General features: G+C 39.5%; 1 protein-coding gene across 1 annotated transcript in view; it reads right to left on the reverse strand.

Moving 5' to 3' along the window:
• Nucleotides 1-493: 493 nt before the first annotated feature.
• CFAP58 (cilia and flagella associated protein 58) overlaps nt 494-26,857 on the reverse strand; it is a 113,326-nt gene continuing 86,962 nt past the window's right edge. The window contains exons 16-18 of the mRNA XM_059052810.2: nt 7,705-7,824; nt 4,807-4,940; nt 494-1,184 (exon numbers count right to left, since the gene is read on the reverse strand). Coding sequence (XP_058908793.1) covers nt 1,073-1,184; nt 4,807-4,940; nt 7,705-7,824 — 366 coding nt within the window. The 3' untranslated portion in view covers nt 494-1,072. The remainder of the gene's footprint in view (nt 1,185-4,806; nt 4,941-7,704; nt 7,825-26,857) is intronic.

Here is a 26,857-nt window from a genome sequence, read left to right on the forward strand (position 1 = left end):
ATCTTGGGGCCATTAAGTCTCCTGCTCCTCTCAATGGGAACCTTAGTTCTGCAGCACAAATGGAATGATCTACTTATACTGTCCTTACTTATCCTACTTACTCCTCAATTATTTTTAAAAAATTACAGAGGTCAAGTTATTGGGAGAGAGATGGCCAGAGTGTCCTACATAATATTACTGAATGAACACTCTAAACAAGGGAACTTTGGACTGATGCCCACATAACTGTGGCTTCAACACAAAGAAAATACAATGGATTCAGTGGCTCCAAATGCTGGCCTGCAGCCTGGAAGGCAAACGGATCTCTGTCCCATGTAACTCTGTTCTCCAAGTGTGAGGTCTAGAAAGGATAGACCTTCAATGGATACCAGCCCAAACCTCTCATTTTATAGTCTTGGTTCCTCTGAATCACATCCTTGGGTTAAACATTTCTCACGGTAGTTTTAAACTGTAATCAAAGATCAAAATCTCTACAAAGGTTCTTTTTATTTTTATGATGAAGCATTTATTAGTATGTCTCTTTGGAATAGATTTTCATACCCCAGGCCTGAAAAGAAATTCCACATAGAAATCGCTCTCAGAACACTTTTTAAATACTTGAGAGTGTGTCCTTTCTCATCTCATCAATGACTTGTTAATGAGGAATTATTATAATAGATTCTTATTAATAAGAATACATTGCATTTCAAAAAAAATTTTTAAATATAAAACCTATGCATCAATGTCTATAATAGAGACAGTAGGATCCAAACTTTCATCCATACAGAGTATCTAGATGTGGTACATTTCAAAATAAATCAATGTGGTAGTAAAAAAAGATCTGCTTCATGGAATGGGTTGGCCTAATTGAACAGATATAATTACACTCTGTTAATATCCATGTGGACTATGTAGAACGTCATCACTCTTATATGTACATGACTATAATATTTCTGCATTTATTTCCATCCTGGAATCTGAGGACTGATTTCCCTAAATGTCTGTGATCCAAGGGATTTCAAAGAGATTCCTCCAAAATGTTCCAGAGTGAACTTCACGAGCTGTTCAGCTGGACCCAGCCAGCAGCTTGGAGTTAGGACTTCATCTTGGATGACTTGCTGAGGGGAAATCCACCCCCCGTAAAACGAGGGCCAGTTGGTTTGGCCATTGAGAAGGCATTCTCCATGCCTATTCTGTCCTTGCTCCTATAAGAGAGGAGTTGAAAGTTAACTTCCTTACTATCTTTTTCCTCTTCTATGTTTGATAGTTCTTAGGGTGAATTAGCCACTGAAAACTGCTTTGATCAAAGCTTCCAGTTTGAGACAAGGTGGTGGTTTAAATCTAATTATGTGTTACTGATAACACAGAGAATTAGGGAAAGACACAATTAAATGGGCTTTCCTAACGTTGATCTAAATATGGACAGAAAGCCTCATAATAGTTCAGACCCTGTGAACTGGAGGCTCCTGACTTGTAATCATCTTCCTATTTTATAAAGCATTTGTTTAGTTCCAAAGATCAGTCAGAAGAATCTTCCTCTTGGCTCAATTATAATGACTAATTCATCATTTATCAACTTTTATAGTCCAAAGTTTCAGTGGAAACATAAATATTTATCACACACACAAGGTATCTTCATCAAACTTGGACATTTATAAAATATAAATTTTCCTATAACTTTAGATGAGCAGCAGTTATTATTAGAAATAGTTTAAGATACGAGAAAAGCTGGGAAAGGGAAATAAGATAGTACATTTGGCAATAGATAAAGGAAGTTCTAATCTAAAATCTACAGTGTATCTTCTATGCAGATCTTCTTTAAATACCCCCCCTCCCCCCCGCCACACACACACACACATTCAGGTTTCCTGCAGAGGTATCTTAAATTTATACAAACTACCTATTGAATAATTAGGGGTCTTATGGAAAACATCTTTGCAGTCCCTTTTTAAAAATAAAAACTGAGCAAACTACTAAGACTAAAACCAATTAGATTTGGCTAATAGAAGTGATTTACTTCAGGGAAGAGAATTCTACCTTTTGCAAAAGAATCTGAATTGTACTGCAGGCTCTAGACCAGCCTGGAGGTCCAGAGTAGGGGAGTCAAGGGCAGGTGGGTAGGGGTGCAGGTCAGGACTGGAGCATGATAAAAACAGGATTTGAGAAAAGTGAAAAAAAAAGGCAAAAAGGTAAAAAATGATACGAGTTGCTATTTTATAAAGAGTATGTGTGAGAATATCCAAAGAGATTATTCTAAATTATTCCATTTGAAAAGAACCTGCAGAGACTTTGTTAATCAATCCAGCTATCCCTTAGCAGAATTGATTTCATTATTATAAAAAGCCATCCTCCATAAATAGGACAAAAGCTTTAGCCTTGAGTGGGTCCAGCAAAGAAGACTCTTTCAAGTACTCTGACAATGTGTCTACCTCCTGACTGTTGCTAGTTGCAGGCAGTGCGCCCTCCCCCTGCCCTGTCTTGCCTTAAATACCCTAAAATTTCCTCTCCGAAGGAACTTAAGCTTAATGCTTCTGGCCTGATCTAAGTTGACTAATGGGAATAATGTCTCCTTTAGACGATCTTTTTAATGTATTTATAGACCATCTTAATGACTCCCTTCAGCCTTCTTCCTTCCAGTCTAAACCATCTCAGCACTTTTGTTCTTGCCTGGGCATATTTTCCTTCATCTTTTTTTTTTTTTCCCTGTTCTCCCATGAACTCATAACTCTCTGTCTCCCTCCAGTTTATGGATCCCAACTAAATGGAACGACCAAATGATGCTCTAGCCAGGTCAGATTAGCCACAAGGAATGAGGATTCAAGGCAAAGGCAGAGTCTAGAGCTGTGCTATCTGATAGAACTTTCCATGATGGTGGAAAAGCTCTGTATCTGAGCCACCCAAGGCGGCATCCACTAGCCACACATGGCTACTATGTAGGTGAAATGTGACTAGTGCAATTAAGGAACTAAATTTCTAATTTGATTGAATTGCAATTCACTTTACTTTAAATAGCCACAAGTGGCATACTGCCGGGTGGCAGTGCAATTCTAGTGGATGGGCCATTGGGAGGGAATGAGTTATCAGAGGGGTGTCCCTCTGTCAGCATGCTCCCTGTGTCCAAAAACTGTGTGTGCCTGGCCAGGGGATCAATAAGGTCAATGCAAACTAGGCCAAATCCCAGGGCCAAGGCAGGGGAGTTAATTAGCTCTAGGAAGGCAATTAACTGTTGAGCCAAGCCAAGCCAGCTGTTTATATGGAGCACGTGAACTCTACGCAATGAGTGGGATGACCTGTTGGCAAGCGGCAAGAAGATATTATAGATTCAATATATTATCTTTAAAAATCAAAAATTTTCTTTACTAATAATTACTCACAAAGTGACATTAGTGTTTGTGTGTACTTTATAAATTAAAATATATTGGAGGTAAAAACCTATTCCAAAATAGAATTTTTTTAATTTTAAAAACTATATGCGTATATATTGGGGGGGCTGCAAGTTCAAAAATGTCTTACTGATAAGGGTGTACACTCAGAAAGTTTGAAGGCCACAGAGCTAGACAACTGCCTCATGTGGAAACTAGGCATGACATTTGATAAGCACAACTTTGGTGTCCTAAAAGAAAACTACAGTGTTTCTACTCCAACATTCATTCAATTCACATCATTAATATCGGTGGTTCTCAAGCATCAGTGTGCATGGAATTCACCTAGAGAGCAATTAAACTGCAGATTTTTGAGGCCCATCCAGAACCTGCTGAATCCAAATATCTGGAAATGGGGCCTAGGAACCTGCATGTTTAATAAATCTCACCAGTGATTCTGAATCAGATAGTTACTAGACCCACACATTAAGCCAGACCCATCTAAATTAGCTATAGTTTTTAGCAATATTTTAGTCTACCAAGGAACTGGCATCTAAATGTGGAATGGGGGAATTTTCTGATTTACAAAAAGGATAGATTTTTACTGGCAAGTGAATTCGCATCCAGCTACTTTAAGTAGCTGTTTGCCACTAATGGATTATTGGTGGATGCGTTCAAACCCTGTTTCCCCATGTCCTTGAAACGCCCATGTGGATGAAATACCAAGCCCGACTTTCAACTCACAATGTGAGCCTCTACAGAATGAACAAGATGATTTGGGCAGTGCACACAGCCAAAGTTCAAACCTGCTGATTCATCTGGGCCCACACACTCACCCCAGGATTAGGCAAACAATAACAAAGTGAAGAGAACATTTACTCTTCAACATGTAGGCATCCTGAAACCCAAAATATTCACCTGATATCTGCATTATCATCTCCTAGAAGAATGCTCATGCTGATATCCTACAGCAGACACTGAAGTCAGGTACTAGACAGGTACTAGAAATGGTTCAGAGACAGTTTATCTAAAACATAGGTGAAAATTACTTGTGAACTGCTCGTAACTACAGTGGTTTTAAGTGTGAATATGCTTCAGCCCATACAAGGCTAATCGTGAGCCTCCTTTGCAGACATAGTTATGGAATGATTATCTCCAAACCGTGAGAACAGTGTGGAAAAAAAAGTCACACTACGTTTCCTCTGCTCCACATGAGGTCCACCAGTAAGCTGATATTAATGAATCCCTGTTAGGGTCCTAATCCTTAGGATTAGTGGTCTCAGTATCAAAGGAGACGCCCATCTTGCTCTAACACCAGCCCACTGAGGGACCTGTAGAAAGTAATTTGCTTACCCCCGACTTAGTTTACCCCAGTGAAGTCTGTGACTCTGGGACTGTCTTCAATTATTTTTTTTATCAGGAGTTAATAGGCACAACAGAACTAGAACATTTGTCTAATTCTTACTTCTGAATGTATTCTTTACGTTTCTGAGCAAGGTATTTCTTCTTTAAGTTCAGCAGTTCATGGCTAAGTTTCTCGATCTCATACTTATATTCTTGGCTCTGTGATTCATACATATTCAGTTCTGAAGACAAAACCTAGAGTGACAAATAAAGCAGCATTAACAGAAGATACGCGGTGAGACAATATCCTTTTCTGAAAAATCTTTTTAATCTGCGGCCACTTACCTCAGTGAGGCTAGAGATACAAAACCATGCCCAGGTTTAACACTTCTACCTGTTCAAGGTCTGTATCTGGGTAAAAATCTGACGGAGGTCTGAAGACTCATAATCCAGTGGCGAACAACGGAACCTCATTCCCCTGCTTTAAAGGAGAACTATCAGGCACGTGCAAACAGGCTCACATATGAACGGTGTAATGTGGTTCAAGAATACTGTGAGTCGAAACAGAAAAACTCCCAGACGTACAGCATAAAACTGCTTTTAAAGCCTTTTTAAAATAAAGCATTCAGAAAAGTCATTGCAAGGGAGCATGATTCATCTGAGGATTATTGTAAAAATTACTCAGAATCATCCTGCCCCCAACACCGCTCAGTAGGTATTCAATTTATATGTTCTCCAAGGTTGTTCTGCTGAATGTCAATCACCTCTTTACTGTGCCCTCTGGGACTGTTCACAGGTTCTCTCTTTATCCCAGCACTGAGACTTACCTCTAAGAAGCAGGGGGCTATGACATCTGCAGGGAGAGTGTACTGCATGCGAGGGGCTCTGACAGGAAGTCTAATTACCTGCCTCTTGCACTGTTGTGTTCAGTAGATGCTATTGGTTTCAGGCTGGACAGGGAAAGAGGGAATTTACTCACCTAAACGGATGTGTAGAGCACACTAAAGCGAGGGGTACCCCCAACAAAAACCAAAGGAAAAAAAGGGAGGCTACTGTCCTAAGGGGCATGCAATAGATTTGATTTGTTTTTCATCTAGTTCTGCATTTTAAAAAAATTTGCATAGTGTTTTCTGTGTTTGTTTGCTTCTGAACTCTTTCCTCTTAACTGCTGTGAAAACGATTCTGACGATGTTATCATGAGCTAAAGAATATGATTTTCATGTTGGAAGAAAAACTGTCTTCAGCCATAAAAAGAAACAAAATTGAGTTATTTGCAGTGAGGTGGATGGACCTAGAGTCTGTCATACAGAGTGAAGTAAGTCCGAAAGAGAAAAACAAATACCATATGCTAACACATATATATGGAATCTAAAAAAAAGGTTCTGATGAACCTAGGGGCAGGACAGGAATAAAGACGCAGACGTAAAGAATGGAATTGAGGACACGGGAGTGGGGAATGTTAAGCTGGGATGAAGCGAGAGAGTAGCACTGACGTATATACACTACAAACGTAAAATAGCTAGCTAGTGGGAAGCAGCTGCATAGCACAGGGAGATCAGCTTGGTGCTTTGTGACCCCCTAGAGGGTGGGATAGGGAGGGTGGGAGGGAGAAGCAAGAGGGAGGAGATATGGGGATATATGTCTATGTGTAGCTGATTCACTTTGTTATACAGCAGAAATTAACACACCATTGTAAAGCAATTTTACTCCAATAAAGATGTTAAAAAAAAATAGTTAAACTCTTAGGAACAAAGACCTTGTTTCCAAACAATGAATGTGGAATTTCCTAAAACAGCCCAGATAATGAGGACAAACTGGTGGACAGGCTTGGTATTATCTCCACCAGGGGTCACATGTCATTCAGAGCAAAAATCTGGATATCCTCAGATAAAGGTTTAAAGTAACAAAAGTCTCCTATGAACCACTGAATACAATCCAGCGCAAAATATGCCTATTTGAGAGTAGTGTAAAGACATGTGCTTTTCTAATTTACACCCACCCCTGAGAAAATAAGTTTTTATTTTAGTTGATATATTCAATTGTTTAAAGGGATGAAAATAATCAAAAGATTATGCCTCCTGCAAAACTCAAATTATGTCTCAGGATACTCATGTAAAATGAATGCTTAACAGTGATAAGCTGAAAATTAATGCTCTCATTACATTTGTTTCATCTGCCTTTTTAAAGTAAAAGGATGTGATTTTACAATGTAGCGTGGCATCTATTTTACCCCAGGCAGAAAGGCAATGATTATTACCATCATTGCACAGGAAAGTGCCAGAATTCAGCTGGCATGTGCTACATTCTGTGCATGTGTGTGTATAAGGCTTCCCTAACATGCCAAGAATATCTAAGTACTTTTTAGGAGGTAAAGCTGAGGATATAATGGGAACATACAGTTTTTGAGAAAACTTTAAAAAGGCACATGTAATACTAAAACATTCCATCTCCCCAGCTAATGTTCTTATGTCACTTAGAAGGGAACTTATGCTAACAGAATCCTAAAATGGTTTTACTTCCCTTTCATGGCTTCTTATTTCATAGATGGTCATGAAGCAAGGTTCCTGGGGACTGGGGAGTAGCCTGTGTTTTGTGTACATGTATTTCAGGTGGAATGAATAGTAAAAACCTGCTTTGACACAATGATCTGCTTCAGTGGGCAATGGTGTTAAAATAGTCCCTCCATTCTTTCCCACCATCCAAATCCTCTAAATCATCTTGAGATAATCTATACAAACCTTGTTCCCCAAATTTCTATCCCATTGCCATCATCCTCTCCCCAGCTCTTTCTCCACTTGTTCATCTCCCTGTTTTGTGGGAGTCTATTAGCTTAGGAGCAGAGGGGTAGCTTTAGGGCTTGCCCTGTGCCTCCCGGGACTGGAGCACTAAAAAAGCTGATATCAAAGGAGGACAGCATTTGGGAGACTGGCTCCTTGCGCTGAGGCAGTAGACTTGTCCACGGGTATTCCCCAGAGTGTGTCTGTCCTTCAGCCAGGAAGGAGCAGAGGCTACCACTTACTTTAAGCTGCTTGGTCTTCTCCCGCAGCGTGTGGCGGTAGATCTGTAGCTGCTCTGCAGCCTCAGGCCCAGGCTGCCGGGCCAGGATGTGCTTTAGTTCCACATACAGTTTCTCCTTTTCCTGGTGGAGAGTATAACCACAAGTGGAGATAAATAACCCCATCAAGACAAGGGAAGTGCCTTTAACAGCATGGTCAGGATGATTTGGGATCATCCTAAGGCCCTTCTCAGCTCCACACTGATTACATTCACACGTAGATTCACTCAATCAAGCATCAGGTTACACAGGGACATAGCTACATAGGCACTGCCCACGAGCAGGCTGGCAGCAGCCTTGCAACCCCCAGGTTGTGTGGCAAACCACATGGGAAGCATACCCTGCCCTCCAGTGGACCTGCAACAACTGCATGAGGAATGGCCTCCCAGCCAGCCTGGCCAGGGGCCAGCTCCACCTACCAACATGCCCACAGTAGTCAGCCCTGCCACAACAGAAGGACACATGCAGTCCACAAAGGGGGCACCACAAGAGCATACAGTTCCGGTGACCAGAGGGGAGTATGTTGCAGGGCCCTAAAGGATATCTCCTACGTAAGGCAACTTCCCCAAGACTGGAAAATGTAACTGATGTACCTAACACATAGAAATAAACACAGAGAATTGGGCAAAATGAGGAGACAGAGTAATATATTACAAATGAAGGAACAAGACATAACCTCAGAAAAAGAACTAAAGGAAGTGGAGATAAGCAATCTATCCAACAAAGGGCTCAAGGTAATAATCATAAAGATGCTCACTGAACTTGAGAGAAGAATGTATGAACACAGTAAGAATTTCAACAGAGTTAGAGAATATAAGGAAGAACCAAACACAGCTAAAGAATGCAATAACTGAAATTAAAAATACACTAGAAGGAATCAACAGTAGATTAGATGGTACAGAGGAACTATAAACCAGAAGACAGAGTAGTGGAAATTACAAAGCTGAACAGAAAAAAGAATTTTTTAAAAAAAGGATAGTTTAAGAGACCTCTGGTATAACATCAAGTGTAATAACATTTGCATTGTAGGGATCCCAGAAGGAGAAGAGAGAGAGAAAGGGGCAGAGAAAATATTTGAAGAAATAATAGCTGAAAAAATTCCCTAACCTTGGAAAGAAAAGACATCCAGGTCCAGGAAGCACAGAGAGTAGTCTCAAACAGAATCAACCCAAAGAGGACCACACCAAGACACACTGAAATTAAAATGGCAAAAATTAAAGATAAAGAGAGAATATTTAAAAAGCAAGAGAAAAGCAACTAGTTACATACATGGGAATTCCCATAAGATTATCAGCTGGCTTTTCAGAAGAAACTTTGCAGGCCAGAAGGGACTGACACAATATATTCAAAGCGATGAAAGGAAAAAACTTACAACCAAAAATTCTCTACCCAGCAAGGTTATCATATAGATTTGAAGGAGAGATAAAGAGTTTTACAGATAAGCAAAAGCTAAAAGAGTTTAGCACCATTAAACCGGCTTTAAAAGAAATGTTAAAGGAATTTTTCTAGGTGAAAAAGAAAAGGATACAACTAGAAATATGAAAATTATGAAAGGAAAGATCTCACTGGTAAAGCTAAACATACAGTGAAGGTAGTAAGTCAACAATGTATAAAGCTAGTAGGAAGGCTGTAAGATAAAAGTAGTAAAATCATCTATATCACAATATGTAGTTAAGAGATACACAAAACAAAAAGATGTAAAATATGACATCAAAAACATTAACCGTGGTAGGTGGGGAATGAAAATGTAGGCTTATTAGAATGCATTCAAACTTAAGAGATCAACAACTTAAAATAATCACATATGTATATAAATATATAATAATAGATACACACACAAAAAAAGAGAAAGGCATTCAACCATAACACTACAGACAGTCATCAAATCACAGGGGAAGAGAGCAAAAGAAAAAGACAGGAACAAAAAACTTTTAAAAAGAAATTAACAAAATGGCAATAAGTACATACCTATCAATAATTAAATGTAAATGGACTAAATGCTCCAATCAAAAGACATAGAGTAGCTGAATGAATACAAAAACAAAACCCAAGTGTACGCTGCCTACAAGAGACTCACTTCAGATCGAAAGACACACACAGACTGAATGGGGATAGAAAAGAAATAATAAAGATCAGAGCAGAAATAAATGAAATAGAGAAATAATAAAGAATCAGAGCAAGGACAGCCATTTGCTGGTTCACGTGTTGGATGTTCCAGAGGGTATCCATGGGCAGTGTAATGGGAGTGTTGTCCAGCCATCATATATGAAGCTGTCAAATATGCCAGACAGATGTTGCTCAACATCACAAGGCAGGCAGATGATAACCTCGTAGAAGGGACCACAGTGACCAGTTGCCATGGCGGTGCACTATGGTCAGATTTTCCTGCTTATATTCTCTCACCCTGAAGTTTCCCTGTTATCTGGCTCTTTCATTCACGGTCACATGGGGGGGTGGCATAGCAAGTGGTGCAACTGGAAGTGGAGATTGCATCAGCCTGAAATGACTCAGCAGGAAGTGCATCACTGGAAGTGGAAACATCATCAAAGCACAACAGGGCAGGGCTAGGGTTGGGGTTAACCTCACCAATGGGAGTGAGCAGGGCCACCATTGAAGAGAGAGAGAGAGAGAGGACCCAAATAAACAAAAAATCAGAATTGAAAGAAAAGTTACAACCAACACCACCAAAATACAAAGGATCATAAGAGATTACTACGAACAATTAGACACCAAAAAATGGACAACCTAGAAGAAATGGATAAATTCCTAGAAACATACAATCTCCAAAACTGAAACATGACAGAAGAAATAGAAAATATGAACAGACCAATCAATGAAATTTAATCAGTAATAAAAAATGCCCAACAAAGTCCAAGATCAGATGGGTTCACAGGTGAATTCTACCAAACATTTAAAGAAAAGTTGATACTTATTACTATCAAGTACTCCAAAAATCTGTGGAGGAAGGAACACTTTTTTTCTTTTTTTAAATTTTTAAATTTTATTTATTTTTTTATACAGCAGGTTCTTATTAGTCATCAATTTTATACACATCAGTGTATACATGTCAATCCCAATCACCCCACTCAGCACACCACCATCCCCACCCGCCCCCCGTGGCTTTCCCTCCTTGGTGTCCATACATTTGTTCTCTAAATCTGTGTCTCAAGTTCTGCCCTGCAAACCAGTTCATCTGTACCATTTTTCTAGGTTCCACATATATGTGTTAATACATGATATTTGTTTTTCTCTTTCCGACTTACTTCACTCTGTATGACAGTCTCTATATCCATCCACGTCTCAACAAATGACTCAATTTCGTTCCTTTTCATGGCTAATATTCCATTGTATATATGTACCACATCTTCTTTATCCATTCATCTGTCAATGGGCATTTAGGTTGCTTTCATGACCTGGCTATTGTAAATAATGCTGCAATGAACATTGGGGTTCATGTGTCTTTTGGAATTATGGTTTTCTCTGGGTATATGCCCAGTAGTGGTATTGCTGGATCATATGGTAATTCTATTTTTAGTTTTTTAAGGAATTTCCATAATGTTCTCCATAGTGGCTGCATCAATTTATATTCCCACCAACAGTGCAAGAGGGTTCCCTTTTCTCCACACCCTCTCCAGCATTTGTTGTTTGTACATTTTCTGATGATGCCCATTCTAACTGGTGTGAGGTGATACCTCATTGTAGTTTTGATTTGCATTTCTCTAATAATTAGTGATGTTGAGCAGCTTTTCATGTGCTTCTCGGCCATCTGTATGTCTTCTTTGGAGAAATGTCTGTTTAGATCTTCTGCCCATTTTTTGATTGGGTTGTGTGTTTCTTAAATATTAAGCTGCATGAGCTGTTTATATATTTTGGAGGTTAATCCTTTGTCCATTGATTCATTTGCAAATATATTCTCCCATTTTGAGGGTTGACTTTTCGTCTTGTTTATGGTTTCCTGTGCTGTGCAAAAGCTTTTAAGTTTCATTAGATCCCATTTGTTTATTTTTGTTTTTATTTCCATTACTCAAGGAGGTGGATCAAAAAAGATCTTGCTGTGATTTATGTCTAAGAGTGTTCTTCCTATGCTTTCCTCAAAGAGTTTTACAGTGTCTGGTCTTACATTTAGGTCTCTAATCCATTTTGAGTTTATTTTTGTGGATGGTGTTAGGGAGTATTCTAATTTCATTCTTTTTCATGTAGCTGTCCAGTTTTCCCAGCATCACTTATGGAAGAGACTGTCTTTTCTCCATTGTATATCCTTGCCTCCTTTGTCATAGATTAGTTGATCATAGGTGTGTGGGTTTACCTCTGGGCTTTCTATCTTGTTCCATTGATCTATGTTTCTGTTTTTCTGCCACTACCATATTGCCTTGATTACTGTAGCTTTGTAGTATAGTCTGAAGTCAGGGAGTCTGTTTCCTCCAGCTCTGTTTCTTTCCCTCAAGACTGCTTTGGCTATTCGGGGTCTTTTGTGTCTCCATACAAATTTTAAGATTTTTTGTTCTAGTTCTGTGAAAAATGTCAGTGGTAGTTTTATAGGGATTGCATTGAATCTGTAGATTGCTTTGGGTAGTATAGTCATTTTCACAATGTTGATTCTTCCAATCCAAGAACATGGTATATATCTCCATCTGTTGGTATCATCTTTAATTTCTTTCATCAGTGTCTTATAGTTTTCTGCATACAGGTCTTTTGTCTCCTTAGGTAGGTTTATTCCGAGGTATTTTATTCTTTTTGTAACAATGGTAAATTGGAGTGTTTCATAAATTTCTCTTTCAGATTTTTCATCACTAGTGTATAGGAATGCAAGAGACTTCCGTGCATTAATTTTGTATACTGCCACTTTACTAAATTCATTGATTAGCTCTAGTAACTTTCTGGTGGCATTTTTAGGATTCTCTATGTATAGTATCATGTCATCTGCAAACAGTGACAGTTTTACTTCTTCTTTTCCAATTTGTATTCCTCCTATTTCTTTTTCTTCTCTAATTGCCATGGCTAGGACTTCCAAAAATATGTTGAATAATAGTGGTGAGAGTGGATATCCTTGTCTTTTTCCTGATCTTAGAGGAAATGCTTTCAGTTTTTTACCATTGATAATGATGTTTGCTGTGGGTTTGTCGTATATGGCCTTTATTATGTTGAGGTAGGTTCCCTCTATGCCCACTTTCTGGAGAGTTTTTATCATAAATGGGTGTTGGATTTTGTCCAAAGCTTTTTCTGTATCTATTGAGAGGATCATATGGATTTTATTCTTCAATTTGTTCATATCGTGTATCACATTGATTGATTTGCATATATTGAAGATCCTTGCATCCCTGGCATAAATCCCACATGATCATGGTGTATGATCCTTTTAATGTGTTGCTGGATTCTCTTTCCTAGTATTTTGTAGAGGATTTTTGCATCTATATTCATCAGTGATATTGGTCTAAAATTTTATTTATTTTTTTGTAGTATCAATGTCTGGTTTTGGTATCAGGATGATGGTGGCCTCGTAGAATGAGTTTGGGAGTGTTCCTTCCTCTGCAATTTTTTGGAAGAGTTTTAGAAGGATGGGTGTTAGCTCTTCTCGAAATGTTTGATAGAATTCACCTGTGAAGCCATCTGGTCCTGGACTTTTGTTTATTGGAAGATTTTTAATCACAGTTTCAATTTCATTATTTGTGATTGGTCTGTTCATATTTTCTATTTCTTCCTGGTTCAGTCATGGAAGGTTATACCTTTCTAAGAATTTGTCCATTTCTTCCAGGTTGTCCAATTTATTGGCATAGAGTTGCTTGTACTAGTCTCTTAGGATGCTTTGTATTTCTGCGGTGTCTGTTGTAACTTCTCCTTTTTCATTTCTAATTTTAGTGATTTGAGTCCTCTCCCTCTTTTTCTTGATGAGTCTGGCTAATGGTATATCAATTTTGTTTATGTCTCAAAGAACCAGCTTTTAGTTTTATTGATCTTTGCTATTGTTTTCTTTGTTTCTATTTCATTTATTTCTGCTCTGATCTTTATGATTTCTTTCCTTCTGCTTACTTTTGGTTTTGTTTGTCCTTCTTTCTCTAGTTCCTTTTGGTGTAAGGTTAGATTGTTTATTTGAGATTTTTCTTGTTTCTTGAGGTAGGCTTGTATCGCTGTAAACTTCCCTCTTAGAACTGCTGTTGCTGCATCCCATACATTTTCAATTGTGGCATTTTCATTGTCATTTGTCTCTAGGTATTTTTTTATTTCCTCTTTGATTTCTTCAGTGAACTCTTGGTTATTTAGTAATGTATTGTTTAACCTCCATGTGTTTGTGTTTTCTACGTTTTTTTCCCTGTAATTCATTTCTTATCTCATAGCGTTGTGGTCAGAAAAGATGTCTGATATGATTTCAATTTGCTTAAATTTACTGAGGCTATATCTGTGACCCAAGATGTGACCCGTCCTGGAGAATATTCTGTGCACACTTGAGAAGAAAGTGTAATCTGCTGTTTTTGGATGGAATGTCCTATAAATATCAATTAAATCTACCTGGTCTATTGTATCATTTAAAGCTTGTGTTTCCTTATTTATTTTCATTTTGGATGATCTGTCTATCGGTGAAAGTGGGGTGTTATAGTCCCCTACTATTATTGTGTTACTGTCGATTTCCTCTTTTATAGCTGTTAGCAGTTGCCTTATGTATTGAGGTGCTCCTACGTTGGGTGCATAAATATTTACAATTGTTATATCTTCTTCCTGGATTGATTCCTTGATCATTCTGTACTGTCCTTCTTTGTCTCTTGTAATAGTCTTTATTTTAAAGTCTATTTTGTCTGATATGAAAACTGCTACTCCAGCTTTCTTTTGGTTTCCATTTGCATGGAATATCTTTTTCCATCCCCTCACTTTCAGTCTGTATGTGTCCCTAGGTCTGAAGTGGGTCTCTTGTAGACAGCATATATATGGGTCTTGTTTTTGTATCCATCCAGCAAGCCTGTGTCTTTTGGTTGGAGCATTTAATCCATTCACGTTTAAGGTACTTATTGATATGTGTGTTCCTATGACCATTTTCTTAATTGTTTTGGGTTTGTTTTTGTAGGTCCTTTTCTTCTCTTGTGTTTCCCACTTAGAGAAGTTCCTTTAGCATTTGTTGTAGTGCTGGTTTGGTGGTGGTGAATTCTCTTAGCTTTTGCTTGTCTTTAAGCTTTTGATTTTTCCATCGAATATGAATGAGATCCTTGCTGGGTAGAGTAATCTCTGTTGTAGGTTCTTCCCTTTCATCACTTTAAGTATATCATGCCACTCTCTTCAGGTTTGTAGAGTTTCTGCTGAGAAATCGGCTGTCTAGCCTTATGGGAGTTCCCTTGTATGTTATTTTTCGTTTTTCTCTTGCTGCTTTCCATAATTTTTCTTTGTCTTTAATTTTTGCCAGTTTGATTACTATGTGTCTCAGCATGTTTCTCCTTGGCTTTATCCTGCATGGGACTCTCTGAGCTTCCTGGACTTGGGCGGCTATCTCCTTTCCCATGTTAGGAAAGTTTTCGACTATAATCTCTTCAAATATTTTCTCAGGTCCTTTCTCTCTCTCTTCTCTTTCTGGAACCCCTATAATGCAAATGTTGTTGCATTTAATGTGGTCCCAGAGGTCTCTTAGGCTGTCTTCATTTCTTTTCATTCTTTTTTCTTTATTCTGTTCCACATCAGTGAATTCCACCATTCTGTCTTCCAGGTCACTTATCTGTTCTTCTGCCTCAGTTATTCTGCTATTGATTCCTTCTAGTGTAATTTTCATTTCAGTTATTGTGTTGTTCATCTCTGTTTGTTTGTTCTTTAATTCTTCTAGGTCTTTGTTAAACACTTCTTGCATCTTCTCGATCTTTGCCTCCATTCTTTTTCCGAGGTTCTGGATCATCTTCACTATCATTACTCAGAATTCTTTTTCTGGAAGGTTGCCTATCTCCACTTCATTTAGTTGTTTTTCTGGGGTTTTATCTTGTTCCTTCATCTGGTACATAGCCCTCTGCCTTTTCATCTTGTCTGTCTTTCCATGAATTGGGTTTTTGTTCCACAGGCTGCATTATTGTAGTTCTTCTTGCTTCTGCTGTTTGCCCTCTGGTGGATGAGGCTATCTAATAAACTTGTGTAAGTTTCCTGATGGGAGAGACTGGTGGTGGGTAGAGCTGGCTGTTGCTCTGGTGGGCAGAGCTCAGTAAAACTTTAATCCACTTGACTGTTGATGGGTGGGGCTGGGTTCCCTCCCTGTTGGTTGTTTGGCCTGCAGCAACTCAACACTGGAGCCCACCTGTGCTCTTTGGTGGGGCTAATGACAGACTCTGGGAGAGCTCACGCCAATGAGTACCTCCCAGAACTTCTGTTGCTGGTGTCCTTGTCCCCACAGTGAGCCACGGCCACCCCCCGCCTCTGCAGGAAACCCTTCAACATTAGCAGGTAGGTCTGGTTCAGTCTCCCCTCGGGTCACTGCTCCTTCCCCTGGGACCCTATGCACACACTACTTTGTGTGTGCCCTCCAAGAGTGGAGTCTCTGTTTCCCCCAATCCTGTCGAAGTCCTGCAATCAATTCCCACTAGGCTTCACAGTCTGATTCTCTAGGAATTCCTCCTCCCGCTGCCAGACCCCCATGTTGGGAAGCGTGATGTGCGGCTCAGAACCTTCACTCCAGTGGGTGGACTTCTGTGGTTTAATAAGTGTTCTCTAGTCTGTGAGTCACCCACCCAGCAGTTACGGGATTTGATTTTTCTGTGATTGTGCCCCTCCTACCGTCTCATTGTGGCTTCTACTTTGTCTTTGGACATGGGGTATCTTTTTTGGTGAGTTGCAGTGTCTTCCTGTCAATGACTGTCCAGCAGCTAGTAGTTATTCTGGCGTTCTCACAAGAGGGAGTGAGAGCACGTCCTTCTACTCCACCATCTTGGTTCCTCGAGGAAGGAACACTGCTGAACTCATTCTTCAAGGCCAGCATCACCTTGATACCATGATCCAGTGGGACTTATCCCAGGGATACAAAGATGGTTCAATACACACAAATCAATCGATGTGATACACCACATTAACAAATTGTAGAATAAAAATCATATGATCTTTTCAATAATGCAGGAAAAGCTTTTGACATTCAACATCTGTTTATTACAAAAACCTCAACAAAGTGAATATGGAGGGAATATACCTCAACATCATAAAGGCCATAAGTGACAAATCCAAAGCAAACTTGATGAAAAGCTGAAAGCATTTCCTCTAAGATTAGGAACAAGACAAGGATGCCCACTCTTGCCACTTTTATTCAACATAGTATTGGAAGTGCTAGCCACAGCAATTAGACAAGAAAAATAAATCCAAATTGGAAAGGAAGAAGTAAAACTTGACTGTTTGCAGATGACATGATACTACATATATAGAAAACCCTAAAGATGCTACCAAAAAACTACTAGAACTAATAAAGAAATTCAGTAAAGTTGTAGGATACAACATTAATATACAGAAATATGCTGCATGGCTATACACTAATAACAAACTATCAGAAAGAGAAATTAAGGAAACAATCCCATTTACAATGGAATCAAGAAGAATAAAATACCTAGGAATAAGTCTAACCAAAGAGGTTAAAGACTTATACTCTGAAAACTATAAGACATTGATGAAAGAAAATTAAGGTGGCACAAACAAATAGAAGGATATATCATACTCATAGATTGAAAGAATTAATATTGTTAAAATGACCATACTACCCCAGGCAATCAACAGATTCAATGCAATCTCTTTCAAAATACCAAAGGCATTCTACACAGAACTAGAACAAATAATTTTAAAATTTGTATGGAAATACAAAAGACCCCCAACAGCTAAAGCAATCTTAAGAAAGAAGAACAAAGCTGGAGGTATTATGCTCCCTGATTTCAAACTATGCTGCAAAGCTGCAGTAATCAAAACAATATGGTACTGGCACAAAAACAGACACATAAATCAATGGAACAGAATTGAGATCCCAGAAATAAACCCATGTTTATACAGTCAATTAATCTATGACAAAGGAGGCAAAAATATACAATGGGGAAAAGACAGCCTCATCAATAAATAGTGTGGGGAAAATTGGACAGGCACATGCAAAAGAATCAAACTAAACTCATTTATCGGACTTCCCTGGTGGTGCAGTGGTTGAGAATCCTGCCAATGCAGGGGACACGGGTTTGAGCCCCAGTCCAGGAGGATCCCACATGCCACGGAGCAACTAAGCCCACATGCCACAACTACTGAGCCTGCACTCTATAGCCCACGAGCCACAACTACTGAAGCCCATGCACCTAGAGCCCATGCTCCACAACAAGAGAAGCCACCGCAATGAGAAGCCCACGTACTGCAATGAAGAGTAGCCACTGCTCACCACAACTAGAGAAAGCCCATGTGCAGCAACAAAGACCCAATGCAGCCCAAAATAAATAAATTTAAAATATTAAAAAATAAGAACATAGAAAAAATAAATTGTATGCTTACACACATAAAAAAAATTAAAAATAAATGAATTTTTTTTAAGTTAAAAAAAACAACTAATTTATCCCACCATATACAAAAATAAACTCAAAATGGATTAAAGACTTAAATGCAGGGCCTGAAGCCATAAAAACTCCTAGAAGAAAACATAGGCAGTAAACTCTTTGACATCAGTCTTTACAATATCTTTTTGTATCTGTTTCCTCAGTCACGGCCTACAAAACCACAAAGAAAAACAAACAGAACCTGTATCAAACTAAAAAGCTTTTGCACAGAGAAGGAAACTATCAACAAAATGAAAAGGCAACCTACTCAATGGGAGAAGATATTTGCCAACAGTATTATCAGCAAGGGGTTAATATCCAAAATATACAAAGAACTCATACAACTCAAATCAAAGAAAAAAAAAAAAACTCTATTAAAAAACAGACAGAGGACCTGAATAGGCATTTTTCCAAAAATGACATACAGACGTCCAACAGACATATGAAAAGATGCTCAGCATCACAAATCATCAGGAAAATGCAAATCAAAACCACAATGAGGGCTTCCCTGGTGGCGCAGTGGTTGAGAGTCCGCCTGCCGATGCAGGGGACATGGGTTCGTACCCCAGTCTGGGAAAATCCCACATGCCGCGGAGCAGCTGGGCCGCTGAGCCTGTGCGTCCGGAGCCTGTGCTCTGCAACGGGAGAGGCCACAACAGTGAGAGGCCCACATACCGAAAAAAAAAAAAACCACAATGAGATACTACCTCACACCTATCAGAATGGTTATCATCAAAAAAGACTATAAAAAGTGTTGGCGAGGATGTGGAGAAAAGGGAGTACTTGTGCACTGTAGTGGGACTGTAAATTGGTGCAGACAATTTGTAAGTTGGAAAAGAGTGTGGAGGTTCCTCAAAAAATTAAAAATAGAACTACCATATGATCCAGGAATTTCACTTATGGGTTTTTACCTGAAGAAAACAAAAACACTAATTCAAAAAGATATATGCACACCAATGTTCATTGCTGCATTATTTGTAATAGCTGAGATATGGAAGCAACCTAAGTGTCCATTGATAGATGATGGATAAAGAATATGTAGTATATGTATACAAAGTGATATTACTCAGCCATAAAAAATTGAAATCTTGCAATATACAACAACATGGATGGATCTAGACAGTATTATGCTTTGTGAAATAAGTCAGATAGAGAAAGACAAATGCCATATGATCTCACTTAAGTGTAGAATCTAAAAAACAAAATAAAACAGACTCATAGATACAAAGAACAAATAGGTGCTTGCCAGAGGGGAGGCAGGTAGGGGGAGGAAGAAATAGCTGAAGGGGATTAAGAGGTATGAACCACCAGTTATAAAATAAATATGCCATGGGGATATAACATAGCATAAGGAAAAGGGTCAATAATATTGTAATAACTTTGTGTGGGGACAGGTGATTACTAGACTTAGTGTTGTGATCATTTCATAATGTATGTAAATGTCAAATCACTATGTAGTACACCTGAAACTAACATAATATTCTACATCAACCATATTTCAACTTTAAAAAGTTGTGCATATCCCAACCCTGATCAAGGGCCCAGGATGTGCTAGCATTTGGATACAAATAATAAGACAAATGAGGAAAAGACAGACCCTCTATTCCTAAACTTATGTCACATGACTAAGAGACAAGGATGGTGACAGAAGATTTCTACAAAGTGTTGTGGCCAGTAAAAGCAGTGAGTGACTAACTGTTTGGAGGAGTTGAGGGAGAGTTCACAAAAAAGTCACTTAAACAGTCCCTTGAAGAATGAGTAGGAGTTTTCCCCAAGCAGAGAGAGAAAAGAAGGGCTTTTTAGGCCAAGGTTCAGTGATAGGACAGGGGAGAGGTTAGTCCAGCTCAGGAGGTACACTAGGCAGGTACAGGGAGAGAAAATGCTGGGTGCATAGGTTGGCACATGTGATGTGGTTTGGGACCACATCCTTTAAGCAGCTGGGAGCCAAGGATGAGCCATGCCTGGGTTTGTCTTCAGAGGAATAACTCCAGGAGGAAAGCAGAGAACAGAATGAGGGGACTGCTCAGGGGACCAGTACAAGCAGAAGATGAAGAAAGCTAGACCCAAGGTTGCTAGAATGGAAAGTAGGTAGATGTGAAGACATTTCTGAGGCAGAATCAGGGAGATTTGGTGAATGAACAAACGAGGGAGGAAGGAAGGAACAGGAGCCAAGAGGACTTCAAGGTTGCTACTGTGGACACCTCGGGGGGTGGAGGTGTTGGCATTGGAGGCAGACAGGCTGGGAGAGGGGAGGATATAGAGAGAGGGGAAGGGAACTGTTACTACATTCTCTGCTGATGATCAGTGGGTTCCTGAAATGTTAAGTTTGAGGCCCTGTGGGACTATCTAGAAGAGAAGTTGAAAATAAGGTCTCAGACTTGAGAATTGAGGAGCATGTTGGAACTAGAGGTGGTTCACATCCAGAGCCATGGGAGTGGATCTGTCTACTGGGATGGCTTACAGGGAGGTCCAAGGTGACCAGATTTTTGAGAAAACTAACATATAAGGTGTAGGTAAGTATGAGAGACCCAGAGAAAGAGAATGAGGGAGAATAATTTACCCCTAACCAAGAAAAGGCAGAGGTTTAAAAAGGAAGGAAAGATTTGAATCGTCAGTGACATCAAAGGGGGTAAAGAGAAGAAAAACAGGAGAAGGACTGAAAACAGCCTCTGGGCTGTGAGGACCAAGCAACCTTGGTCAGAAAGGCTGGAGTAACATGTGGGGGTAAAGGTCACAGAGACTGAAGAACAAGTCAGAAGTAAAAAAGAAGTGAGTCTTAAGAAACATGGCATGAGAAGAAATGAGATCTGGAACTGGTTTGAGGGAGTAGGTAAAAATCCAGGAAACCTAAGATATACAAATTTGTAGAACTAAAAGGACGGACTTCCTAGGATCCCAAAGCAAATCATAATTCTACGACTTATTTAAACTAATAAGCAATACAGAATTCCCATTTCTATCCTGAAGTTTAATTGCTCGTAATGTGTTTTCAGATCTTTGAACTGAGGATATTACACATGAGCCAAGATTTATTTCTAAGGCATCTCAATTCTGGATTCCCATCTCTATGAATCGCAGTCATTTGAACAAACACTGATAAAGACTAGCGTGTCAGGCTTCCCTGGTGGCACAGTGGTTAAGAATCTGCCTGCCAAGGCAGGGGACATGGGGTTGAGCCCTGGTCTGGGAAGATCCCACATGTCGCAGAGCAACTAAGCCCGTCAGCCACAACTACTGAGCCTGCACTCTAGAGCCCATGAGCCACAACTACTGAGCCCACGTGCTGCAACTACTGAAGCCCATGTGCCTAGAGCCCATGCTCTGCAACAAGAGAAGCCACTGCAATAAGAAGCCTGTGCGCTGCAATGAAGAGCAGCCCCCACTTGCCACAACTAGAGAAAGCCTGTGTGCAGCAACAAAGACCCAACACAGTCAAAAATAAATAAAATACATTTATTTTTAAAAAAAGACTAGCATGTCTACTCATTTGTCTCTGTACTTTTACATTTACTTCCTTAAGGTAATTAATTATGTTTAAGGAAAAAAATATAAGTAAATGCCCTTTCATTAAATAAACATCCAATCAACTGGAAACTAATTTTTACCTAGAGCTAACTAATCTTACCATTGTCATCAAATATCTGTTTTTGCCAGAGAACATAAATGTCATCTAAAAAATAGGTAAAAGAAAATTCATTAACCAGTCATTATTACCATTTGTTTTAGTTTTCCCTAGCCAAATTATAGAAAATTTATAACAAATAACATGGCTCTACCTTCAAAAGAGTGTATGCAAGTTAAAAATTAGTCAGATGGGATAAGCTTCTGGAGAAAAATATATCAAGATAATACTCATGAGAGGACCTTAAAGATGGCAGAGGAGTAAGACATGGAGATCACCTTCCTCCCTACAAATGCATCAAAAATACATCTACATGTGGAAAAACTCCTACAGAACACCTACTGAACACTGGCAGAAGACCTCAGACTTCCCAAAAGACAAGAAACTCCCCACGTACCTGGGTAAGGCAAAAGAAAAAAGGAAAAATGGAGACAAAAGAATAGGGACGGGACCTGCACCACTGGGAGGGAACTGTGAAGGAGGAAAAGTTTCCACACACTAGGAAGCCCCTTCACTGGCGGAGATGGGGGGTAGCGGGTGGGGGGGCGAAGCTATGGAGTGATGGAGGAGAGCGCAACAACAGGGGAGCAGAGGGCAAAGGGGAGAGATTCCCGCACAGAGGATTGGTGTGACCAGCACTGATCAGCCTGAGAGGCTTGTCTGCTCACCCGCCGGGCTGGGCGGGGGCTGGGAGCTGAGGCTCAGGCTTCAGAGGTCAGATCCCAGGAAGAGGACTGGCGTTGGCTCTGTGAACACAGCCTGAAGGGGGCTACTGCAACACAGCTAGCTGGGAGGGAGTCTGCAAAAAAGTCTGGACCTGCCTAAGAGGCAAGAGACCATTGCTTCAGAGTGCATGAGGAAAGGGGATTTGGAGCAATGCCTAAACAAGCTCCAGAGACTGGCACAAGCCGTGGCTATCAGCATGGACACCAGAGATGGGCATGAAATGCTAAGGCTGCTGCTGCAGCCACCAAGAAGCCTGTGTGTGAGCACAGGTCACTCTCCACACCTCCCCTCCTGGGAGCCTGTGCAGCCCACCACTGCCAGGGTCCCGTGATCCAGGAGCAACTTCCATGGGAGAACACACAGCATGTCTCAGGCTGGTGCAATGTCATGTCAGCCTCTGCCGCCGCAGGCTCGCCCCGCATTCCATACCCCTCCCCCCCCCCCCCCCCCCCCCGCCTGAGTGAGCCAGAGCCCCCTAATCAGCTGCTCCTTTAACCCCATCCTGTCTGAGCAAAGAACAGATGCCCTCAGGTGATTTACATGCAGAGGCGGGGCCAAATCCAAAGCTAAACCCCAGGAGCTGTGCGAACAAAGAATGGAAAGGGAAATCTCTGCCAACAGCCTCAGGAGCAGTGGATTAAATCTCCACAATCAACTTGATGTACCCTGCATCTGTGGAATACCTGAATAGATAACGAATCATCCCAAAACTGAGGTGGTGGACTTTGGGAGCAACTGTAGACTTGGGGTTTGCTTTCTGCGCCTAATTTGTTTCTAGTTTTATGTTTATCTTAGTTTAGTATTTAGAGATTATCATTGGTAGGCTTGTTTATTGATTTGGTTGCTCTCTTCATTTTATATATATATATATAAAACATACTTTTATATATATATACTTTTTCCTTTTTCTCATTTTGTGATTGTGTGTATGCTTCTTTCTGTGATTTTGTCTGTATACGTTTGCTTTTACCATTTGTCCTAGGGTTCTGTCTGTCCATTTGTTTTTAGTATAGTTTTTAGCGCTTGTTATCATTGGTAGATGTGTTTATTGGTTTGGTTGCTCTCTTTTTTTTAATGACTTTTTAATTTTAATAATATATATGTATTTTTAATAAAATAACTTTATTTTATTTTTTTCTTTCTTTCTTTCTTTTTTTCTTTTCTCCCTTTTCTTCTGAGCCATGTAGCTGACAGGGTCTTGGTGCTCCAGCCAATGTCAGGCCTGAGCCTCTGAGGTGGGAGAGCTGAGTTCAGGACATCGGTCCACCAGAGACCTCCCAGTCCCTCATAATTACAGTCAGCAAGAGCTCTCCCAGAAATCTCTGTCTCAACACTAAGACCCAGGTCCACTCAATGACCAGCAAGCTCCAGTGCTTGACACTCCATGCCAAACTAGCAAGACAGGAACACAACCCCACCCATTAGCAGACAGGCTGCATAAAATCATAATAAGTTCACAGAAATCCCAAAATACATAACCAGACATGGTCTTGCCCAACAGAAAGACAAGATCCAGCCTCATCCACCAGAACACAGGCACCAGTCCCCCTCTACCAGGAAGCCTACACAATCCACTGAACCAAACTTACCCACTGGGGGCAGACACCAAAAACAATGGGAACTACGGATCTGCAGCCTGAGAAAAGCAGACCCCAAACACAGTAAGTTAAGTAAAATGAGAAGACAGAGAAATACACAGCAGATGATGGAGCAAGGTAAAAACCCACCAGACCAAACAAATGAAGAGGAAATAGGAAGTCTACCTGGAAAAGAATTCAGAATAATGATAGTAAAGATGATCCAAAATCTTGGAAATAGAATGGAGAAAATACAAGAAACGTTTAACAAGGACCTAGAAGAACTAAAGAGCAAACAATGATGAACAACAAACTAAATGGAATTAAAAATTCTCTAGAAGGAATCAATAGCAGAATAACTGAGGCAGAAGAATGGATAAGTAACCTGGAAGATAAAATAGTGGAAATACCTGCCTCAGAGCAGAATAAAGAAAAGAGAATGAAAAGAATTCAGGACAGTCTCACAGACAGATGGGACAACATTAAATGCACCAACATTTGAATTATAGGGGTCCCAGAAAAAGAAGAGAAAAAGCAAGGGACTAAGAAAATATTTGAAAAGATTATAGTTGAAAACTTCCCTATTATGGGAAAGGAAGTAGTCAATCAAGTCCAGGAAGCGCAGAGAGTCCCATACAGGATAAATCCAAAGAGAAACACGCCATGACACATATTAATCAAACTATCAAAAATTAAATACGAAGAAAAAATATTAAAAGTAGCAAGGGAAAAACAACAAATAATATACAAGGGAATCCCCATAAGGTTAACAGCTGATCTTTCAGCAGAAACTCTGCAAGCCAGAAGGGAGTGGCAGGACATATTTAAAGTGATGAAAGGGAAAAACCTACAACCAAGATTACTCTACCCAAAAGGATCTCATTCAGATACGATGGAGAAATTAAAACCTTTACAAACAAGTGAAAGCTAAGAGAATTCAGCACCACCAAACCAGCTCTACAACAAATGCTAAAGGAACTTCTCTAGGCAGGAAACACAAGAAAAGGAAAAGACCTACAATATCAAACCCAAAACAATTAAGAAAATGGTAATAGGAACATACATATCAATAATTACCTTAAATGTAAATGGATTAAATGCTCCAACCAAAAGACATACACTGGCTGAATGGATACAAAAATAAGACCCATATATATGCTGTCTACAAGAGACCCACTTCAGACCTAGGGACACATACAGACTGAAAGTGAGGGGATGGAAAAAGATATTCCATGCAAATGGAAACCAAAAGAAAGCTGGAGTAGCAGTTTTCATATCAGACAAAATAGACTTTAAAATAAAGACTATTACAAGAGACAAAGAAGGACAGTACAGAATGATCAAGGAATCAATCCAGGAAGAAGATATAACAATTGTAAATATTTATGCACCCAACGTAGGAGCACCTCAATACATAAGCCAAATACTAACAGCCATAAAAGAGGAAATCGACAGTAACACAATAATAGTAGGGGACTATAACACCCCACTTTCACCGATAGACAGATCATCCAAAATGAAAATAAATAAGGAAACACAAGCTTTAAATGATACATTAAACAAGATGGACTTAATTGATATTTATAGGACATTCCATCCTAAAACAACAGAATACACTTTCTTCTCAAGTGCTCATGGAACATTCTACAGGATAGATCATATTTTGGGTCACAAATCCAGCCTTGGTAAATTGAAGAAAATTGAAATTGTATCAAGTACCTTTTCCAACCACAAAGCTATATGACTAGATATCAATTACAGGAAAACAAACTGTAAAAAATACAAACCCATAGAGGCTACACAATACACTACTAAATAACCAAGAGATCAATGAAGAAATTAAAGAGGAAAACAAAAAATACCTAGAGACAAATGACAATGAAAACACGATGATCCAAAACCTACGGGATGCAGCAAAAGCAGTTCTCAGAGGGAAGTCATCAGCAACACAAGCCTACCTCAAGAAACAAGAAAAATCTCAAATAAACAATCTAACCTTACACCAAAAGCAATTAGTCAAAGAGGAAGAACAACAACAACAAATCCCAAAGTTAGCAGAAAGAAAAAAATCATACAGATCAGAGCAGAAATAAATGAAAAAGAAATGTAGGAAATGATAGCAAAGATCAATAAAACTAAAAGCTGGTTTTTGAGAAGATACACAAAATTGATAAACCATTAGACAGACTCATCAAGAAAAAAAGGAAGAAGACTCAAATCAACAAAATTAGAAATGAAAAAGGAGAAGTAACAACTGACACTGCAGAAATACAAAGGATCACGAGAGATTACTACATGCAGCTATATTCCAATAAAATGGACAACCTGGAAGAAATGGACAAATTCTTAGAAAAGCACAACCTTCCAAAACTGAACCAGGAAGAAAGAGAAAATACAAACAGACCAATCAGAATCACTGAAATTGAAACTGTGATTATAAATCTTCCAACAAACAAAAGTCCAGGAACAGATGGCTTCACAGGTGAATTCTATCAAACGTTTAGAGAAGAGCTAACACCCATCCTTCTCAAACTCTCCCAAAATATAGCAGAGGGAAGAACACTCCCAAAATCATTCTATGAGGCCACCAATCACCCTGATACCAAAACCAGACAAAGACGTCACAAAGAAAGAAAACAACAGCCCAATATCATTGATTAACATAGACGCAAAAATCCTCAACAAAATAC

Source organism: Kogia breviceps, chromosome 2 (genome assembly GCF_026419965.1).
Source record: "Kogia breviceps isolate mKogBre1 chromosome 2, mKogBre1 haplotype 1, whole genome shotgun sequence".
NCBI classification, from domain to species: Eukaryota; Metazoa; Chordata; class Mammalia; order Artiodactyla; family Physeteridae; genus Kogia; species Kogia breviceps.